The 23,563-nt window shown below is 40.8% G+C and overlaps 1 protein-coding gene across 1 annotated transcript in view; it reads right to left on the bottom strand.

Annotated features, from left to right (window-relative positions):
- Tmem2 (transmembrane protein 2) overlaps positions 1–23,563 on the bottom strand; it is a 71,911-nt gene that overhangs the window by 29,362 nt on the left and 18,986 nt on the right. Inside the window, exons 4-11 of the mRNA XM_013018397.1 lie at positions 22,523–23,084; positions 17,802–17,971; positions 13,502–13,707; positions 9,520–9,729; positions 9,004–9,209; positions 8,828–8,897; positions 5,621–5,749; positions 3,729–3,817 (exon numbers count right to left, since the gene is read on the bottom strand). Coding sequence (XP_012873851.1) covers positions 3,729–3,817; positions 5,621–5,749; positions 8,828–8,897; positions 9,004–9,209; positions 9,520–9,729; positions 13,502–13,707; positions 17,802–17,971; positions 22,523–23,084 — 1,642 coding nt within the window. The remainder of the gene's footprint in view (positions 1–3,728; positions 3,818–5,620; positions 5,750–8,827; positions 8,898–9,003; positions 9,210–9,519; positions 9,730–13,501; positions 13,708–17,801; positions 17,972–22,522; positions 23,085–23,563) is intronic.

Raw genomic sequence — 23,563 nt, 5'->3', positions numbered from 1 at the left:
AAAAAAAAAAAAAAAATACACATTAGGAAATCTAGCATCCTCTTAAGTTACATGATACTAACAGGAACTTATTATAATTTTGATGTCCAAAATTCTCCAACAAAGCCAGGCGCTAGTGGCTCATGCCTAGAATCCTAGCTGCTTAGGAGGTTGAGAGCTGAGGATTATGGTTCAAAGCTAGCCCTATGAAGGAAAGTCTGTGAGACTCCTATCTACAATTAACTACCTAAAAACTAGAAGTGGAGATATGGCACAAGAAGAGTATTATCCTTGAGCAAAAAAGCTCAGGGATAGTGTTCAGGCCCTGAATCAAACCTCATGACCAAAGGAAAGAACAGAAAAAAACAAAAACAAGAAAAACCCAAAATTCCACTATAATAATCCTAGAAGCCTAGAAGACTATTATCTTACAAAAATGGAGGTACTTTATTTTAGTTTTTCAAAAATTAATTCAGCAAGTTGATATTTTCAATCAAATAACCAGGAAATGTACTTTGCATAATGCTACCACAATTTCTCTTGGCACATAGTACACAATAAATGTACACAACTGGAGAAGAGGCTTTATTGAGGGGATACCAAGTACAAAGCCTTCAGGCAGGCAGGAAGCTCAGGACTCTACTTTAAACAAGCTGGCCAGAGGGTAAGAAGGTAGGGAGACAACACAGAAAAATAGGCCTGCAGGTATGACTATGGTTCTTCATGGGAAATGCTGCCAATGGAAACAGAGGCACAGGAATAGATGTGATAGAATTTATCTTCTCTCCTCTCTCTCCATCCAACATCACAGACTAGGTGGTGAATGGATGGTGAGACCATTTGGATGGCTCTTTATATACTTCAAGTGTAGACTGAGTTAATATCAGTGGGGGGAAAGAGTCTCTTTATCCTTAGATTACAGCGTTCAGAGCCATCACACCAAAACTTGACTTCATGCCAACATCTACTGTTCCTGCGTTGTACTTAACTGCCAAACAGCTTTGCATCCTCTACATACATTACTCAGATAGAAAAGTTCTGGAAATTAAAACACACACACACACAAAGCTCTACAGGAAGGGGGAGAAACAAGAACCATGAACAACATCTAACTCTCTACGCACCGTCAATGCATTTGTTCAGAACTTCCTAGCCACAGAATTCTACCACTGACCATTTGCTCTGATGTACTGTCATCTTCTTTCCCACTTGGTACATAAAAATATGGTTAGTCATTCTAATATTTCATCACCTCCCTAGGTGATTTCAGCACATTTCTCAACCCTCCCTTAATTGTCTTCCACTGATGATACACTGATGCCTTCTTTGCAGAAGAAATGTCCAAATTTCAAACTCAGGGCTAAGACCTCCCATCTTTGGATTCCTGTCATTTCCCATCTAGAAGACAAAGGGAAGGGCTTCATCTGATCAACCACTGAGTCAGCTTCCTCTCTGATGAACAGACTGAATGTCTACTGAATACCATGAGCCCAGAGTTTTAATTCATAGGCGGGTTTATTACTCATTTGTTTAATCAGGTTTACTCATGTCTGGATTCCATGAATACATGGAGGCCTATTCTACAACATCAGTTTCTGAACAAAATTAATGTATAACTGGTTGCCAAATATCTTGGTACTCTGTAAAAACCAGCTCTTTCCAATAAAAGCATCCACACATGGTCCAATTCTTACCAGCATGTACATATTTATAAACTGGTAAGAACAACGGAGTGCGGAGAAGTGTCTACTATTCCCATATCATCATCTATGTTCATCTAGTAAAGTACTTCTTTTATGGGTAAAGTGTTTTAATTGCCAAATCTAGTTAAAAATCAATGGAGTTAAAATATGTTTATACTCTTCTATTCATATGTATGTACACAGATGCACATATATACCCATATACCAATTATGTCAATATGTTTAAGGCAGGGAAAGGAGTTAACGGTGTCAGGTTTAAAGATATTTCTGGCAATAAGAACTTAGTGGAATATACATCTGTAGTCCTTATAATAAACTCTTCAAGAAACAAGAAGAGTGGGAGTGATCATTTAACATAGTTTTCTTAATTTTGTCAGCTAGTATTTTCCCTTTGGTTCATTTGCTTCCATCTATGTGCTCCTTTTCCTTCCTTCCTTCCTTCCTTCCTTCCTTCCTTCCTTCCATCCATTGGTTGTGGGGCCTGAACTCTGGGCTTGGGCGCTGTCCCTCAGCTCTTCAGCCCAAGGCTCTACACCATTTGAGCCACAGCACTACTTCTGCCTTTTTCTGTTTATATGGTGCTAAGGAATCAAACCCAGGGCCTCATGTATGTAAGGCAAGCACTCTACCACTGAGCCACCTTCCTAGCCCCTCCATTTCTTTCTTAAGTTTGCCTCCTCTACTTACTTTTCCATTTCCTATGCCGATCAGCTATGAAGTACTTTTTGGCTCACTTAAATAAAGATCTGACTTTCTAGGTGATCTGATCAGTGTCCTAAAATACTTCATGTTCAACTTGCCCTCTGAAGAATCTTGATGAGTAATTTGTCAACCAAATGTTCCCCAGTCCTCTCCTGACCTCATGTATTAGTAATGAGAGAATCGTGCCTCACACTTATGTCCGACTCATCAACTTCTAGTGTGGTTCTTGCTTTATCTCTTTAATAACAACTTGGTCTAGCAATTCCCCTTCCAAAAGAGCCTATTAACCCTGGCACACCATCAGCTGCATAAACTGGTCAATCAGCTTGAAGCACAGAAAAATAACATGTACCTACTGATTATGGTTTGAAGTTGCCATCTTTTCTAGAAAATTTTATTTCCATCTGAGATGTTTAGTCTATTTTGGCTTCTATACAACATGTAACAGAATTCTGCCGAAACGGCAATCCATATCTACCCATATTTTGTGGTCAAACGGGAGAGCAACATACACAGAGCCTGGTTAGGAAGTAAATTTGAGGCTATAAATGACTAGACCAGAACCAGCTTAATCATCAAATCTAGGATCTTTCCCTTTGAAACAGATTTGATGCAACATTCCATTGTGACCACTAGGCATAAATTCTAGAGGCTTTGGTTTTCAGGGTTAGCATCTAAGTTGGAACATTTTTTACAATGAATCATATTCTTCTGAGTTTCAAACCTTCTTCGGAATCTTTCTCTTACTTTTCTTTCTCCGTCTGTAACTCCCTCTAACATGAGTGTGAAAAATGAGAAGAAAAGTCTCCACTTCTTAGGCATTTTGTTAGTGACCATGAGCTGGGAACTCATGCCTGTAATCCTAGCTACTCAGGAGGCTGAGATTTGAGGATCAGGGTTCAACAGCCAGCCTGGGCAGGAAAGTTAGTGAGACTCTTTATCTCCAATTAACCAACTGAAAGCTAGACATTGAGGTGTTGATCGAGCGACAGGGGGCCAGCCTTGAGCAAAAGACAAGTTAGAGCTCAATGGCCCAAGTTTAAGCCCTACTGTCAGCGCATGCACAGTGCGCGCACACACACACATACACACACACACACACACACACACACACACACACACACACACACGATAAATATTTACACTCAGGATCTGAGACAACAGAACGCTCTATAAGCTTTGGAAACTCCATTCTAAATATGTTACCAAAGCAAAGAGTACTATGTGTGTGTGTATATCTATATCTATATATATGTATATGTATACGTATATGTAAATGTACATGAGTCAGAAGTTCTGCTTTAGCCAGATAAGGCTAAGTCTCACTAAAAGAGCCAGCCCTACCTTGCACTGTTATCCAAGCAGAGGTATTCCCTCGGGTCAGCAGCACTGGAGTTGGTCGTTTTGACACCTTTGTCAATAAATAAGCCAGCCTGAAATATACAATCATGTGCTGAAATGAATATGAATCCCAAAACACAATAATGAGCCATAAAAGTCATCATTTGTTGCTTTTACCCAAAAGTGAGTGGAAAAGAATAGAGACAAGCAGCAAAGAAATGATGAAAAATAACTATTTTCCTGTTATTTGACACATCCTGTAATTCAGTAATTATTTAGTGCCTACTTGAAGGTCTATACAATGAACAAGTGAAATCTATTTCCTGCTGTTAGTGATACAAAATCTATCATGAAAATATGCAAATATTTACAAGATGAGATATACATAGGAAAGAAAATAGAGGAGGTGCTAGAAGCAAGAAACAAGGACTTCTAGATGAGGCTTGTTTCATAGAGGAAAAGAATTTCTGGAATGTCTCCTTAAAGAAGTAATCTCCTAAACCTAAACCTGAAAGGATGGAGAAAGCTAACAAAGCAAAAGAACACGTTAGTGGAGGAGGAGGAAGCAGGTTAAAAAACCCAAAGATACCCAAGGAAATAGTTCACACAGAAATCAAGATTAGAGAGAATATAGAATGCCTGGGGGGTGGGGGAGGAGGGAAAGAAGTCCTGGATGGACAAATAAGAATGTCCAGGAAGCCACGCACCGGTGGCTCACGCCTGTCATCCTAGCTACTTGGGAGGCTGAGATCTGAGGACCACGGTTCAAAGCCAGACCAGGCAGGAAAGTCCGTGAGACTCTTATCTCCAATATCCTACCAGAAAACCGGAAATGGCGCTGTGGCTCAAGTGGTAGAGCGCTCGCCTTGAGCTGAAAAGCTGAGAGACAGTGCCCAGGCCCAGAGTTCAAGCCCCACGACCGACCAACAACAACAAAGAAAAAAAGTCCAGGAAAAAAGATAAGGAAGAAGATTACAAGGAGCACATGTAAGATCACACAGGACTGGGGCTAGGAATGTGGCTTAGCAGTGGAGTTCTTGCCCAGCATGCATGAAGCCCTGGGTTCAATTCCTCAGTACCAAATAAACAGAAAAGGCCAGAAGTAATGCTATGGCTCAAGTGGTAGAGTGCTAGCCTTAAGCAAAAGAAGCTCAGGGACAGCACCGGGGCCCTGAGTTCAAGCCCCAGGAGTGGCAAAAAGAAAAAACAAGCAAAAAAAAAGATCACACAAGATTAAAATGTTGTAAGAATCGAGACAATGGGAATTTAATAAAGGCATCACAGTCAACTACATTTTTAGAATGAAATTATATTGTTTTCTGAAGAAATGGATGGAACTGGAGATTGCCATGTCAAATGACATAAGCCAGGCCCACGAGTACTACGTTTGTCTCTCACAATGGGAGCTAGAGGAAAATAAACTAAACCCTCAAGTTCAGCTGGACAGGTGGGAAGGGATGGGAGGAAAGGAAAGAGGGAAAAGAACGAGTCAAACAGAGGTGAATACGACTGACGCATGTCCACAGGTATAGATGAAAAAAAGCAGCGAAATGAAGGCCCTGACTATGGACAGTTGAAGGTATGCCCACAAAAATTGCAAAACATCCATAAAATTAAAACAAAAGGCTGCAAGCGCAATCTCTTGCTCTCTCCTATTCTCTCTTTAACCTTTTGCCTTATGGCCTGGCCACAGGACCCGGAGCAGATGATGGCTCCATCATCTTAATCTTGATCTGGGTTTCTCAATCACCAGAACCACGAGCCAAATACATTTTTGTTCATGATACCCAATTTGTGATACTCTGTTAGAGTAAAATGGAAAGGATTAAGACATAATCCCAGAATCCTTTACCCTAAAAATCATAGGAACTGAGGGTTCAAATGTGAGAACGTACCTTAAAACTTGAGTGGACTCTGTTGTTATAAAATATACCCAGAGGAGTGAGTTCGGGTTTCTCCAAGAGCTGCACTCCACTGGACTCCCCAGTAGGTTCCTTGTGGAACAAATACCATATTCCAGCATCCTATAAATCAGACGACAAGTTCATTAAAGGCCTTTATTTATTAAAACAACAACAACAACACTTTATAAACATCCTCATAACCTGCTTTGCAAGCAGGCTCATCTTTGTGGTACCAAGTTTCATTGCTTCAGGTTTGGAATTGGTTAGGGAGAGCTATGTACATATCTAGCATTCACTAGTAGTTATATCCAGGCCGTTTGTTTAAAAAAGCAAATTTCATTTTGCTTGCAGAATTGAAGGAAAGAAACAACTGGCTGGTACTAAAAGTTCTCTTGAAGACAAATTTTCCCATCATTATCTACTTTAAAACATTCTGCAGCATGAGAAGCAAATCGGACTTCCATGTGGCCCAGGACAGTACCGCTTTTAAGCAATGTGGTTTGTTTATTTACCTACAAACCTGATCAATACGTGAGTCATGTCTATTAAACAACGAGCCACCAACTCCCAGGACTCACTGACTTCTTTCAAACAACTCCAATCCCCTTCCTGACCTGAGGCAAATTTTTGCCAGAAAAAAAACACACACACACACACACACACACACCACATGCATGAATCAGGATGCTGTTTCAGGCAGGGACCTTGTCTATTCAATTTCAGGATCACTGAACATAACGGGTACAGAACAGTTTAAAACTTTCTGACACAAAATGAAATATATATTTTTTTAAAAAGTGGAAATATTCTCACCACAAAAGTTTTTATCTGCTTTTGCAATTGAATTAAAGATCAGCCTGATGTGAAGGACAGCTTCCCAATGTGGAACTTGTGTTAAACAGGTTGTTAAAACAACATACAAGTACAACTTTTTATATACATTCATTTCATGCCCTCTAAAATATCCTTCAACAATTCAGTCTAATGAGAAATACAGACGTCAATAACGGTCGTTTTTAACAAATTTTCCATGATGAGAGTTTACAAATGGGTCTTGATAGAAATAAGCTACTTTGAAAAATGTTTACCGCCTCAACTTTTTTGGATACAATACAGAAATAGCTTGAAGGCCTGGCAAGAAGGGTAGATACCCAACTCCTCCAAGCTGAGGGCAGCGCAGACCCTCCCAGGAGGCAATGGGGGGGGAGGCCACACAAGAGGGACAGCTGTTTCTTATAAAACACTGTCTTGTCAAAATAGGTAAAAAGAGCTTTGTAGGAGGCAACGGAAAGGTACAATGAAGAATCAGCTTGATTTATTCTGAGAGGAAAAATCTGCCCAAACACTAGCCAAACTGGAGCAGAGTTTTTTTTTTTTTTAAGGGAAAGGAAAGAAGCCATACAATACAATCAAGAATATATGTGAAAAAATTAAAATAAAAAAGAATATACGTGAGAAAAAAAGAATATGCATGAGATATTTTCAACTTTCTCACCTAAGCCCCAGAAAGGACACCTGGCAACCATACTTGACATTGTCTATTTGCATTTTGCTTCATTTTCAACCCCTTACTTCTGGAAAGGGCAGAGTGGAAACTACTACTGACTAGCAAGGCAAAGTAAGAAAATCTATACATCCACCTCCAGCCATAGCTTTCTCATTAGAAACACACAGCACAAACCCAAGGAACTCAACAAATACTTGATGGAAAGTAGATGAATAAAAATGCTGAAATGAAGCCAGGCACGGTGGCTCACGCCTGTAATCCTAGCTACTCAGGAGGCTGAGATCTGAGGATCGAGGTTCAAAGCCAGGCAGGGCAGGAAAGTCCATGAGACTCTCATCTCCAATAAACCGCCAGAAAACCAGAAATGGCGCTATGGCTCAAGTGGTAGAGTGATCGCCTTGAGCTGAAGAGCACAGGGACAGTGCCCAGGTCCAGAGTTTAAGCCCCATGACCAACAAAAAAATAAAAAATAAAAAAACTAAATGCTGAAATGAATTGTCCAGGCCTTTGCTCTATCATGCAAAAAAATTTAAACATATGGGTTTTTAAGGGAAATCACAGATAGATGTTCAGCCATCACCCATGATCAACTATGTTCTTGTTATTACAAAAAAAAAACATTTCCTTTCAGCTACTTAGTCCTTGGAAATGATACTGGGTATATCTTTCCTTTTACAATGCTATACAGTCGCAAGGTACACACGAATAGTTAGAAATTACTGCATTATTCACAGCCATGTAATGTAGTTGTAGGTACAATCTTACAGTATAATGTCCTAAAAGATTCATTTCTATTATAAATTAATAGCTGTGAGTCATATTCATTTATGAAGATAAATGTTCCCAAGCTTATCCAGGGGACATTTCTACTATTTAAAAATATTCCATTTCCATTTGTATGTGGGAGGGAGGTATCTCAACTCAAGGTACATACTAATTCATGGTAAGTAGCTGAGTTTTTAGCTGCTTTACCAAGGAAAAGAAATCCCTAAAATACATCACAACTGTGTTTATCATAGAGATGGAATCCCTAAAATACATGTTCTACAGATTAAACTGCTGTGCATTGTAAGACTTTCTTTAACACTGAAAGTTAAAATTATCAATCACTTGGCCTCATGAGATTTAGATATGAGAAAACCAGAAGAAAGAATTTTACATAACATACCAACAATCTACTCTTAAGATGATATACCCTTAGTTCAGATTTCCTTTTTCCCTTTATTTGTTGTCTGTTCATAATAGACTTATAGATACAATCTGGCCCAAAAGAACTTGAAGAGATGAAGAGCAACCTCAGCCACTTCCTGCTGTCAATTAGATAAGCAGTATCAAAAACAAAAATACTATCAGGAGCCAGGCAACAGTGGCTCGTGCCTGTATTCCTAGCAACTCTGGAGGCTGAGATCTAGGATCACCATTTGCAGCCAGCCCAGGCAGGAAAGCCCATGAGACTCTTATCTCTAATTAATCAGCTGGAAGTACAGCTGTGGCTCAAATGATAGGGTGCTATCCTTGAGCAAAAAAGCTCAGGGACAGCGCCTAAGCCCTGAGTTCAAGCTCCAAGACCAACACCAACAAAACACACCAACTTAAGTTCCATCAGCACACAATGACATCACAGCCATCTACACCAGAGCATTCATATACATGACAGCAAAGAAATGGGAACACACTTGAGTATGATTTACCTGGGAGCCTGCTGCTGCATTATTAATCAGGTTGTTGTTGGGATGAGCAATCCAGAAAGTTGAAACAGCCCTGCAAGGTAATTCAAATAGTCTTCATGAAAGATCCTGCCTACTAAACATTTCTCCTATCTTCCCCATTCCACATGAGTTTTCCTCTCTCTCAGCTAATTACTCACATACAGTCTGTAGCAGGTACAGGAATGTAGTTCCCAAACACTTTATCTCGGATAGTGGTGCACATGGAGTTGTTCCGGTCAGTGGGAAGGAGAGTCCCGGGCTTGGTAAGGAGGCCCAGATTGTGGAACAAAGTATTTCTCTGCTCAAGACCATCTTCCAAGAAGAAACAGTGACCTAGCGTGTCAAATCCAATGGTGTCTCTTATCTGCAGATACACAAATGGGTGATGTCACTTCCAAACTGGGCTTTAAGTGACAACAGCTACTGTATAGCAGGTTCAGTGTAAATACAAATCATCATCATCATCATCATCATCGCCCCAAACATACATCAGATTCCATTTCTTGCTTAAGAGATTAATTTGGATGGCTTCCTTCAAACATCCCAGAAAGAAGTTAAGAGTGTACAAGGGGTACAGTTGTTTGCTTATGTCAACACTGAGAAGTCATGAGAATGAAGACACATTAAGTTAACAGTGACAAATAACCCGTGTCTGCAGGAGCGAGGCTACTCACCAGCAAGCCGTTGGTCCCATGCACGGTGATGCACCGTGAGAAGCAGTGATGAATAGACAAGCCATCCACAGATGTGGGGTGTGTGTACCCGCCTTTGTAATCCACATCTCCACACAGGTGAAAATGAACAGGATATTTGCCCAGTTGCTGCTGACCCATGTGTTTCAATTCCACGTAGGAAAGATGGACAGAAGTAAAATTTTTCTTTATCTACAAGGCAAGGTACTAGTGTCAGAGTAGGAAAATAGCCACACACACACACACACACACACACACACACACTGTTCGAACACAAAATCTCTGATAGAAAACACACATCCCTCCTCCCCCGCCCCTCTTTCTTGAGACAGGTCTTGCTGTATAATCTAGGCAAGACTTCAACTTGTAATCCTCCTACCTCAGCCTCCTGAGTGTTAGGATTATAAGCATGTACCACCACATTCAGCAAGACATTTCTTATGCACATAGTTTGCCCAGATCCCTAGTTAATTAATAGCTTAGAGATAATAATTTACATGGGCAAATGCTTTTAAAAGACATACAACAGGTTTTTGTTGATTTTTTTTTTGTTTACTTTTTTGTTTTTTTGGTGCTGGTCTTGAGGATTGAACCTGGGGCCGGGGCACTGTCCCTCTGCTCTTTTTGCTCAAGGCTAGCGCTCTACCACTTTGAGCCACAGATCCACTTCTGGTTTTCTGGTGGCTAATAGGAGATAAAGAATCTCATGGACTTTCCTGCCCAGACTTTTTGAACCATAATACTCAGATCTCAGCCTCCTGAGTAGCCAGGATTACAAGCATTGTAATTAGTGCCCAGCTAAAAGTTTTTAACTAGGAGCAAAGGCAGATGTAACCAGGAAAGCTGCAAAAATGGTTTCTGAATATGTTTTGATTTGCTCAGAACAGATGACTGACATGGAGTTATAGTCTAGTAAAACATTGTTAATTTAAAAATACTGCTGAGCGTTGGTGGCTTACCCTGTAATCTTAGCTACTCAGGAGACTGAGATCTGAGGATCATGGTTCAAAACCCAGCCCAGGCAAGAGACTCTTACCTTCAATTAGCCACCAGAACACAGGAAATGGTGCTGTGGCTCAAAGTGGTTGAACACTAGCCTTGAGCAAAAAGAGCACAGGGACTGCACCCAGGCCCCAAGTTCAAGCCCCACGACAGAAGGCAAAAGAAAGCATTTACATTTAATATATCTAGTCCATTGAACATTCAGACTTAACAGCACTGTAGTGTCTGCTTGTAATAGAGTGGCTGAAGAGATGCAGCTTGCAGCGACTACGCAGTATCTCCAGAGGGTCAGATGGTTTATTAGCAGCCAGGGAAAAGATCAGAATCCAAACTTTAAAGTAAGGTGTCTGTGCAATGTACAGCACTATGTACCGGTGAAAACTCAAGTCAGTATTGAGTCAAATCTTGGGTTATATGTATTTTGGTCAACCCCAGTCTCAGTGTCATCTTGTTCTTTCATTTCTGTCACCATCACCATCGTTTGATAGTTACTGATTGTGAAAGCTTCCCCCAGTGTATTTTTTGTTTGTTTACTTTTGTTTGTGTGGATACTGAGACTTGAACTCAGAGCCTGGGTGTTGTCCTTTAGCTTTTTTGCTCAAGGCTGGCACTCTACCAGTTGAGTTCCACTTCCATGTCTGGATTTTTGGTGTTTAATTGGGGACAGTCACACAGACTTTTCTGGTGAAGCCAGCTTTGAACAGCGATGCTTACATTTTGGCCTCTCTAGTAGCTAGGATTACATACAGACATTGAGCCATCGACACCGGATTTCCTCGAATGCTTAGTTACCATAGTTTTGTTTGTATAAGGTCTTTGAAAATTTCCCCAGTGATCCAAAATTTGAGCACTCAAAAACTTTAAATATTTCATTCTCCATTGTATAGCTAACAACAAAGGGAATAATGCTGACCAACATTTGTGAACCAGTGAAACACAAACCTGGCTAATAATCAGAGGCTACTCAATGAACAAAGGAACTTAAAACACATGTAGCCAACATGTGGACCACAAGTCCACTAATTTACTAATTAGAATATGGCCTACCACACACCAAGTGCCAAACAGTTGTGGCACCATAAAAATTTACAGGAACATACTTTGAATATTACACCGCTATTTCTTACCCTTTAGAGATAGCATGCTCCTAAAGAACCAATAGAGCCCTTCTGAAATTCCATGTATGGATACCAAGATCATTGTTTTTGTCTCTATAAAATTGGATTCTCCCAAATATATTCATTTAATTTTTGTTGTGTTTTTGGTTTTTTGCCTGGGCCTTGAACTCAGGGCCTGGGCACTGTCCCTGAGCTTCTTTTGCCCAGGATAGCACTTTAACACTTCATCCACAGCGCCACTTCTGTGCATGTGGTACTGAGGAATCGAACCTGGGACTTCATGCATGCTAGGCAAGCACTCTACCACATTCCCAGCCCTCATTTAATTCTTTGTTTGTTTATTTGGGTCTGGTCATGGGGCCTGAACTCTGGGCCTGGGCACTGTCCCTCAGCTCTTCAGCTCAAGGCTAGCGCTCTACCACTTGAGCCACAGCGCCACTTCCGGCTTTTTTCTTTTTGCTTATGTGGTGCTGAGGAATCGAACCCAGGGCCTCAGGCATGCAAGGCAAGCGCTCTACCACTGAGCCACCTTCCCAGCCCCTTCATAGAGTATTATTATGCATTCTTTTCCATCTCTCCCTTCCCTTTGCTACTTGTACCTTCCTTAAAAGCCCTCTAATAATGAGCTATTCTCTGATGGTCTTACATAAACTCAGGAAGGAAAAACACAAATAAATCATGGGAGTGGAGTTCATGGAAACTCATCACATAGACTTATGAACAAGAGTGGGAATTTCCAGAAAACATTAATACCAGATGGGAATCTTTATAACTTTGGAGCTTCTCCTTTTATGCTTTTTTTTTTTTTTGCTTATGCCTAGCATTATCAAGAGAAGGAGAAGTATCAGACTGAATGAAGTATAGAGGGGGAAAAATGCCAAGCTAATCATTCTGTTTTTTTTCAGCCTGGTAGTAATTCTTCCCGTAAACTATAAAGCTCTGGATTTCTGATTACTCCAAATTACTACAAAATGTAGTTAAGTACTTCTTGAAGAGTCGCTATGAACTTCTGTTCTTCACCGTCATTGTTATTACGTTGGGTACATAATCAAGGAAAGCACTGTAACTGAATTACTCAGTGAACCCTTCAAGTGAGGCAACAGACAGACACAGAGGCTTTGCCACACCAGCTCAGAATAAGTAAAAATCTCAGCCATTCTTGCTACATACAGCTTGCAGTGACAATCTCTATCTGAAACCCTGTTCTCAGGATTATAGTTAGGAATAGTCTCTAATGAAAAAAATCTTTGGGTTCCATTTTAAATATTTATTTATTTAGAAACTTAAAAAACATAGAACTTTCTTTTTTTTCTTTTAAATTAAGAAACACTTCTGCCAGGCACTGGTAGCTCACACCTGTAATCCTAGCTACTCGGGAGGCTGAGATCTGAGGATTGTGATTCAAAGCCATCCAGGACAGAAAAGTCCATAAGACTCTTGTCTCCAGTTTAAAAAAAAAAAAAAACTACTCAGAAAAAGCCAGAAGTAGAGCTGTGGCTCAAGGGGAAGAGACTCAACTTAGTGCCCAGGCCCTAAGTTCAAGCCCTAGGACAGGAAAAACAAACAAACAAACAAAAAGAAACACTCCTGGGTGCCAGTGACTCACATGCTTAATCGTAGCTACTCAAGAAACCGAGACCTGGGAGAATCACAATTTGAGCCCAGTCTAGGTAGAAAACTTCAGTAGACATCATGTCTGATTAAAGAGCAAAGAACAAGGGCCAGAGGGGCATGCGTGCTGAAAAAGCTCAAGGTCCTGAGTTTAGATCCCAGTGCAGAAACCCAGTACAGACCAAGTCTCAGAAATCAAACCCCAAGGAAAGAACATGTTTCCTAAGGAGCACTCTGAGCAGCCCACTACCTTTGACTTTGACCTGAAAACGGGTACACTCAGGACAGGGGAGAAGAGTGAACTCCTCTGCTTGGTACATGGAATAGTCAGTGCTTGCAACCACAATCTGGTCTCCAGGTTCCCAGCCGCTGACGTCATCTAGAAGATGAAGCTTCACTCCATCCACAATCTCAACCCGGAAACCCGAAAGAGAAATACCTAAACAAAGAAACAGGTGATGCATGAGCAGTTGTTACGTTGTTTTCCTTCCTAAAAAAAAAAAAAAAAATCACTCCTTTCTATGATTCAAAACTCAGTCAAGATTAATATAATCCAACACATGTTTTTCAACTGCTAACCATGGACGTATTCATCATTCTACAGATATAAATACCAAAAAAAAGTAAAATCGAACCCCACCCTCCGGCCAAAATACAAGTTGTCACTTCAGTAAACTATTCTGCGGTGAGTTTGAAGACTCCCAATCTCCATGTCATTTGCTATATTTTTAACTCGGCTGAAAACTGTAATCCTGCCCCCAGGTAGGCTGAATATGTAACAAGAACATAGCACAACTGGCCAGCAGTGGCCAGGCACAGAACACATCTGTAATAACCATCCAAGTACAGAAGAGAGAGCACATTAGTGCACAGAGAACCTCAATATTAGCAATGAAGGTTTGCCTCAGATATTATTTCATTGCTGTACCTTTGCTTTGCATCTTATCTGTTTTTGAATGATTATATTTACTTATTAGAGTGATGAAGACTTCAAGTCCACACAAGGTACCAGAAATCAGTGACTGATGAAAAGCTTGCTTTCTTAGATGGCTGCTTCTCCCTTGGTCCTTGCATGATGAAGGAGAAAACAGATGCTTTATTTATTACCTGCAATGTTCTTCCACTCTTATTCACCAACCCACACAGGGTCCACCTTTTTATAACTGAAGGGCCTTTTTTGTGTTTTGCTTTTGGTGCTAGTCCCAGGACTTGAACTTAGGGCCTAGGCACTGTCGCTGAGGTTTCTGGCTCAAAGTTAGTGCTCTACCACTTGAGCCACAGCTCCACTTCTGGCTTTTTGGTAACTGGAGATAAGAGTTTCATAGACTTTTCCTTCGTGGAAGTAACCTCTCCTTCCCATCTTCTCATACATTCTCATTCATGCCTTCCCTCCTGGTTAGGACTGTCAGTGAGAGCAAAGTACATTCCCTTTATTTTTTCCCATTATTTTTCTTCACAGTTCAGGTGCACAGATGTCTGTTCAGTGGGATGAGTATGACCAGTTTGATCTTCAGTGCAACCTGAGGTCACATCTCAGCTCCTTTCTGAGGATGATATAAATGACCCAGCCAGTGGCTAATAGCTGAGCTCTCTCAATGTCTCTTTTGAAATACAAAGCTGGTTCCCAATTAGGAAGTCAAGAACTAAAAAGCGGATCCACTGCCTCCATAATTCTATCTTCTACGTGCTTCGATAACGTCTGTGATGCACAGAAATTATTTATATGGTGTATGAAGTTGCCCGGAATAGTGGGCAGCTAGTTCAACATCAACAGAGAAGAAATATCTCCTATTTTGGAGATAGCTGTTTAATAAATAGAAACTCTCGTCACCCTAATTGGCAGCATACTATTCTGGGGCTAATTGAAGATGTTGAATCTGAGGAACAATGATATGGGCAAAAGAAAATATTTACTTAGGAGAATCAAAAGGAAGGAGAGTCAGGCAAAGAAATTCAGAATAATACAGTTCTATTGTTTTGAGTTAAATATGCCCACAAAAATCTAACTTGGCAAGTCTTGGATTCTATTCTTTCACACTGTGTCTTCTCTTTTTTGTATTTTGTACAGTGTACTCTGCCCCGCACATACCAACTAATCCTTTGCGTATTTCTTGATACGTTTCTTACATTCAACTACTAAAGCCTACATATGGATGGTAGCCAAATAGTAACGTGAATAATAATAACTCTAACAATTGTAGTAATATCTAATAGCTGTGGGGACTTCATCTGCATAATAACCTTTGTATGAAACCAATTGTGAGACAGAAATTACTATATGCATTAGAGGTCGCCGGGCGCCGGTAGCTCACGCCTATAATCCTCGCTACTCAGGAGGCTGAGATCTGAGGATCACGGTTCAAAGCCAGCCCAGGCAGGAAAGTCTGTGAGACTTTTATATCCAATAAACCACTTGAAAACCAGAAGTGACGCTGTGGCTCAAGCAGTAGAGCGCTCGCCTTGAGCTGAAGAGCTGAGGAACAGCACCCAGACCCAGAGTTCAAGCCCTATGACCGACAAAAAAAAAAAAAAAGAAACTGGAGGTTCATTAGTTTCCAAAACAGCTTTTAAAGTCAAAGCTAAAATATGGTAGAATCCAGAACCAAATGTGAATCTAATTCCAGAGCCAAATTTGTTGCCCTGTGTATTAGATGATGTTCCAATAATATGAATAGGCAGCTTAAGAACAAAAACCATCACTATGCGCGACAGTAACAACAATAATTACCCCAAATTTTAACTGTTACACTATAATTTAAATAGATATAAATAGGTAGATTTAGCCCCCCAAAGCAACTTGAAAACATTCGTTGCATGATCCTTAATATTCATTTCTGTTTTTTTAAAAGAAGTTAAATTGTAAAGTTCGTTTTCAACATGGTGTCTTGTACATCTCATTGTCACAATGGGTCAACCTGTATCCCTATTTAAACATTTTGTTTTTTCCCTTCCCCTCCTCACATTAGAGAAGTAAATATACAAGATGCAGGGTACCAACATCAAATATCCAATACAGTGAAAACAGAGGTTATACTGTGGGGGGGGGGGGATAGTTGTGGAGGTGGGGGGGAAGGTGGGGGAAAACAACAAAGGAGGAGGCAACAATGCTTGATAGGAAATGTACTCATGACCTTGCTCGTGTAACTGTAGCCCCTCTGTACAGTATTTTCACGATAACAAACATTTAAAAAAAGAGTAAGAACCAAACAAAAAGTTGGAAGTTTAAAAGGAAATCAGGCAATATTCCTGCTTCCTGTAGAGAATTTCCACCCTTTGCAGAAAGTAAGAGTCACTGGGAATATCAGACACAAACAATAGCCCAGGACAGATCGTGAGAATATTCCCTCTTCCAGGAACGAGGGAGGAGTCATCGTAATGTGGAAGTGAATATGACATTTCCTACCAAGGTCCCTGCCTGGGACCTTACTAGAAGCAGGACCATGAAACACTGCTGCTAGGAAATATTCCTCACCCACCTACGCTTTTTGCCAGAGACAACCACATTGTGGTAAGAAGAAGCAGAAAGCTGGAGGTAGAAAGCTGGGCTTGGTTCCAGCTTCTTCATCCATCACAGAACCCATTTCCTCACCCAAACTCAAGGTGTTTAGAGGCAAGGAGTGAAGATTCCTATCGCACACTGGGGACTCTGTTTATCTGTCTGTTCTTAAGCAAATATTCTACTATAACATTGTCTTCCCATCACTGCCACTATGTATCGAGTACTTACTGTACAACACTGTACTAAAAGCTTCCGCACATCTGATACAGCAGCCTAAATGGTGAGTTCTATAATATTCCTCACCTCAATTTTTTTTTTCAGATGAGGAAACTGAGGTTTAGGAAGTTAAAGAGATTTGTTTTCATAGCATATGTTTTTTGTTTCTTGCTTTTATGTATCCTAGGACTTGAATTAAGGGCTGTGGCCCTATCCCTGAACTTTGGTGCTCAAAAATAGCAGTCTACCACTTGAGCCACAGCTCCACTTCCAGTTTTTTGTTGGTTTTTTTTCCCCCCAGTGGTTGATTGGAGATCATAATCTCATAGAGCTCCCTGATCAAGCTGGCTTTGAACCATGATCCTCAGATCTCAGCCTCCTGAGCAGTTAGGATTACACTAGCCCTCTAGCCCCCTGTACCTAGCTCATCATGTTCAAAGATAATGTTTGCTAGCAGGACTATATACAGAAAACAGTTAAAGTACAAAATAACCAAAGACTGCTCAACTACCCACTCATATCAGTTCTGCTTGTATCAAATCCAGGAAATAAATCTATTTTTACTACTTAATCATACTCTATGACTCAGGAATCAAGAACAAAGTCCAAACGGGAGTGTCCAAACAAGCAGAGGTCATTAACTAGTCCAAAGAGAACTTCTAAGTCTAATGACTTCAATACAGTAGGAAAACAAGTTTGAACTGCACTAGGTAAAGAAATCTAAACAGACAAGACTATCATTTGAATAAGACATTACGGTTTTAAAATGCTACAAGATCTATCAGTGTTTTAGGGGAAGATAAACAGGACTTGCTTACCTTCAATCCATTCACTGTAAGCCATCACAGAGAACTTCTGACCATCCAGAGTATAAAACTCTCTCTGAGCCAGAGCCTTTCCTCCACTACTGTGGTTTTCATAGTTTCTCACAGATTCATTGCAGGAAGTGCTTCCACCATCAATGACACCAACTAAAGCCCAAGCTTGTCTAGACAGGAAGAGAGCATGTACATGTGATTACTTGTCATGGTCAAGACCCAAATCTCTTATACAGACATGATAACAGGATTCTGGCTTTCTTATTTGGTATTAGTGTGTGTGTCTGTGTGTGTGTGTGTTGGTCCTGGGGCTTGAACTCAGGACCTTGCACTCTTACTTAGCTTTTTTTGCACAAGACTGGTACTCTACCACTTGAGCCACACCTCCACTTCTGGTTTTTTGGTGGTTAATTAGAGATAAGAGTCTCATGGACTTTACTGCCCGGGTTAGTTTTGAACAACAATCCTTAGATCTCAGCCTCCTGAATAGCTAGGAATCACAGGCATGAGCCACTAACACCTGCCTTGCAGGTTGTTGTTTAGTTTTGTAATTTATTTTTGCAGATCCCCTAAGCTTCTTTTGCCATTATGTTGCAACTGTTAACTCTGAAATCACCAATGTCACAGAGGCAAATGCATGTAACTTTTAAAACCTGTCTGTCTACCTTGATTAAAGGTAAAACATCCAACAATTACGACTTAACAGCTCACAGACCTTCTTTTCCAACACATACTCACCGCACTCACCAACTTCTTGGCTTTCTTTTTAAATAATACTCACCTATTCTCTCTTATTTTTTACTTATTTGTTTTAGGATGTTTCAGACAAGACAAGCTAGAGTACTCTCCAACTCCTGATCCCGTTTCTACTCAAAGAGTGTTGAGATTACAGACATATGTCACCTGGCTTTTTGTTGTATGTTTGTTAATATGGACTTTTTAGTTGGTAGGCTTTTTGTGGTAAGGTGGGGGCAGGCTGGGATGGAAGGAATCCAGGGCCTTCCACATGGTACCGCCTAGCGGTATGGCTTGGAAAATTCCCTGAACGATTTGAATGCTCAAGTAGAGAACTGAATGTGAACAATGGTCAAACAGTGGTTCAGAAACTTAAGTCAGCATCTGAATCACCTTGGGGAGAATTTGTTAGCTCAAATGGCTGGGTGGCACCGGAAGGATCAGAGGAGACCAGCAAATCTTTATTTTAACAAGCTCCCAAGTTCTGTGGCTATAGGAGCACACTTTGAGAACCCCTAAACTAGAGATTAGAACTTAAAATAGTAATAATCAACGTTCACTGAATCTCAATCACCTGGGGTCCCTTTGATCCTAGACATTTGAATAAAGACTTAGGTGTTCAGACAAGGTTGAGAAACACTGTTTGAAGGTAGTTTTTTTGTTTTGTTTTTTTGTCAGTTGTAGGGCTTGAACTCCTGGCCTGGGCACTGTCCCCTCAGCTCTTCAGCCCAAGGTGAGTGCTCTACCACATGATCCACAACACCACTTCCAGTTTTTTGGTGGTTAATTGGCGATACGTCTCACAGACTTTCCTGCTCAGGCTGACTTTGAACTGTGATCCTCAGATCTCAGCCTCTTAAGTAGCTGGGATTACGGGCAGAAGCCACCAGCACCAAGCATAAGTTTCTTTATTTTGTTTTATTCTAAATGAATTAATCTTATTGAAAGAGTACTAATTAAAGGGCAAGTCAATTTCCATTTTCCAGGGGGTGGGACCTTGGTAATTTTCTTTTTTTTTTAGTGTTTTTTTATTGCCAAGGTGATGTACAGAGGGGTTACCATTACATAAGCAAGGTAGTAAGTACATTTCTTGTCACACTTTTTACCCCTTCCCTCATTTTTCTCCTATTGCCCTCCCCCCCAGTTGTATAGATCATTTCCAAAATATTGTCCTGTGTATATCGCTGTTGCATTGGGCCTTGTCTCGCCATTCTGTTGTTCCTGGATTGGGAGGATTAACATCATGAAAATGGCATTACTGCCAACGGCTGTCTCCAAATTCAATATCCCAGTATCTCCATCAATATCCCAACCTCATTCTTTAATAGTTTCTTAACATTCTCAAAGCCGCAGAATCACTCTTTCCAACCTATTTTCAATTGTACATGTCATTATCTACTGAAAGCAATGCGTCTGTAAATGCCATTTTGGTTCTGTAATCTTAACTATCAGAGAAACTTGCTCAAGCTTGTGGCCACTATCAGGCAAAGAAAAAGAAGACATTAACAAAGAGTCAGAAAATTTGCCTTAAGCTTCCCTGGTTCAAAACATGAAAAGAAAAATGTGAACTTCCTTCTTCAGAAATGCCACATGTAATCTATGCCAAACAGATGGCTGCATATTCAGATAAAAGTTAACCGACGCATGCCTACACCCTCATAAATTCTGCAGCTGCCCTTGTGTGGATTAACTATGCTTTAGTTTCAGAGGTCTATTTATATTCCATGATACTGCAGAAAGAGTCAAGTAAATAAAGTCTGGAGTTATTATCTCCTATTTGAGAAGGAGGGAGAGGAAGAATGTCACAGGCTTTCCTTTATTTACCAGAAATGCACAGGCCCCTAAACAATGCTCCACTCTGTCACATTATCTCCACAACACTCCTCCACACGGGAAAAAAAATCCCATGCACTGGAACATTATCTTCAAAGGAGTCAGTGTTTCTGTACACTGCAGATGATGTTGATGTACTAGACCAGGGGTGAAAGACCACAATTCGAATTCTTCTATCACATCAGCACTTATTGTGTCTGCACATGCATGTCTGTGTGTGTTTATATGTGTGCTCACACAAACACACTCCAGTCCTCAAACTGGAACTCAGAGCCTGGGTGCTGTCCCTAAGCTTTTCTGCCTAAGACTAGCACTCTAGCACTTGAGCTACACTTCCACTTCTGGCTTTGGGGTAGTTAACTGGAGAAAAGAGTCTCACAGATTTTCCTGCTCGAACGGGCTTCAAGTTTATATCCCCAGATCTCAGCCTCCTGAATAGGTAGGTAGGATCCTACAACACTATTTTAAAGAGATTTTTTCAAAACCGATTTAATACAGAGTGTAACCAATCAATATAGGCACAGCTAGGGATGATGCGAATCTACAAACAAGGATGGCATGAAGGAACAGAAGCTGTAATTCCTGAACATTACGACACAGAGTTTGGACCTTAAATGTCCCCCAAAAGCTTATGTGCTGAAGGTTTGGTCCCCAGATCATGGCACGTCTGGAAAGTATTTGAAAGTGAATGAGGGGCCTATTAGGTCATGGAAGCTGTGATCTTGAAGGACACATTCTCTCTTTTTCTCCCTCTCTCTCTCTCTCTCTCCCGGCCACCATGAGATGAGCCGCTCAGTTCTGCCACCTACTCTTTGCCATGATGTTCTGCTTTGCCACAGACCCAACCCAACAAAGCCAAGTGATCAGACACTGGAAACGCTGAGGCCATAAGCCAAAATAAATCTTTACTCCTTACAAGTGGATTGTCTCAGAGCATTTTGAGGAAGCTAATATATGTCTCTAAAGATTGGCTTTTGAGAAAATAGACTAAGACAGTAGCCATCTAACTTTGAAAAGACCCGGCTTCCATTCCTAGATCTAGAAAATAAAGGTGGTAAATGAACATCTTGTCTTTCTTTTTTTCAGTCGCAGAGTTTGAATTCGGGGCCTCATATTCATTTAACTTGTTCGACCACTTGAGCCACGCTTCCAGTCTAGTATTACTGGTTATTCTGCAGATGGATTCCTGTGGAACTTTCCACATGGACTGACTTTGAATCGCTATCCTCTAGATCATATATTTACACACACACACACACACACACACATTTAAACCTTGAGGTTTTTTTCATGGTGTGCTCTGACTCTAGACAGCCCTCCTTCTATGCTGCCTTCATAGCACAGTTCCAGAAGTTCCTCCAGAACTCAGGTTTCTGTCCTATCTCCATTAACTCCAGCTTCACCGAGTGTCTCATTCTATGATCTGTCTAGGCCTCTGTTTTACCCAAACACCAACAGATGTCCAACACTTGGCATCTTCTAAATAAAAAGTGAACAAAAGGCATTTTTATTATAGACTCTATTCCTTCATTAATTTTTTTCTCCTAGAATTTCTACAGATAGTATTCTATCTGATAGCTATCAAAGGAAAAACTAACTAGTGGTATGTCAGTATGTGGGTTACTCACCACAGATATTTCCCATTTAAGAACATTCAGTAAAATTTAAACTTCTGTTTGGGAATAGGGTTTTTGTTTTTCTTTTTTTCCTATTAAATGTTGAGCAAGCTACTTCCCCACCCTTCAGGAAATCGTGGTTTCTCAGTAAGTTCACGTAAGAACCACAAAGAGTAGAAATGTATTCTACTATGTGGATGAATTTAATTAAGCATGCCAACTTTCTGCTTCCCTCTACACAAATGAGCCAATCAAACAGATGGATTCAGATTTGCTGGAAAAGGATACCAAAAGAAAGAAAAAAAAAAGAACTCGGTGCTATTCCCTCCCTTTTAGACTTTTAAGATGGGATGCTGCCTTAACCTTTCCCCTCCAGCAGGCCAAGTTCAAGGAGCCCAGAGTTTCACTATCTTTAGGAAGTAACGAACAGAGCAAGTCTCTTCAGAGGCAAATTGACTTGGACCCACCCATGGGAATGGCCAGATTCCTCTTACACTAAACACAGAACTGGGAGGAGAAAGGACAAGCCACGCCTACCGATAGCCAAGTCCTTGAATCAGTGTACTTCCCAGCCGCTCCTGGATCATCTGGATAGTTCCTTGTAAGAGGCTCTTGACTGCAGAATCTCCCACAGCGATGGCCACGATCCGACCTGGATCTTGAACCCTTAGGAATTCCTGCAGCCGCCTACTCTCGTTTTGGTATTCGTGGGTATCAAACTTCACACTTTCCAGAATTTTGGCGGTATCTTGATCGATGACCCTCACGTTGAGGCCCCGGGAGAAGTCCTTTTCGAAGGTGTAGGACCCAAAGGGTAGGCCGGAGGCAGGTAGAGTTCTCGCCAACAATGTCCACGAGGTCTTCCGCGCTCCGTGCAACTCCAGGGACCCACCTGCTTCCACACCAATGAACTTTTTGCCAAACGTTGGCGTACTTTCCCCATCATCTGACTTTCCGTACAAGGTAATTGTCGCCTGGGATTTATAGCGGCATTTTTCTGCTCCAATATGAAGCGCTCCACCATCCTGGATCAGGATGTAACGAGTCCTCAAAGTAATATTTCCGGATCCATCTTTATCATCTCCAAAGACAAGCAGTCCTGAAAAGAAAAGGACTCATAGAAGCCAATCTGCAAAACACCATTCTAAACCGCAGAAAAATAGTTTACTTTATGAAGGAAAAAAAAATACACTTTCATTAAATAAGTTGGGAAATTTTAACTAAGGGTCTGAAGTGAATGAAGAAGAAATGAAGAGTTTAAATAGCAACCTACTGGAAATGTCCAGGAGTATGAATTCGAATCCACTCACTTTAGAGGTAAATCCTTTTGAGGAAAAAGTACTTCAGAAAGTCATGGTAATCCATGTTGCAGAAAGTCATGGTAATCCATGTTGTAACAAAAATTCAGCTATACAGCAGCTCCCTCATTTCCTTGTCTATAAGCGACTTCCTTGCCTGTGTTTCTAAGGCCCTCATAGCGCTTAAATTCTTTGGTTATATGAGGCAACTAAACACATTTCTATTGTTCGACTACACATCCTAAAAGGCATTCAGCCTATGAACAGTTTTCTACATGAA

Source organism: Dipodomys ordii, unplaced genomic scaffold (assembly GCF_000151885.1).
Source record: "Dipodomys ordii isolate 6190 unplaced genomic scaffold, Dord_2.0 Scaffold40, whole genome shotgun sequence".
Classification (NCBI taxonomy): domain Eukaryota; kingdom Metazoa; phylum Chordata; class Mammalia; order Rodentia; family Heteromyidae; genus Dipodomys; species Dipodomys ordii.
The sequence above is the reverse complement of the archived record's forward strand: the minus strand, read 5'-3'. Positions and strand labels throughout refer to the sequence as shown.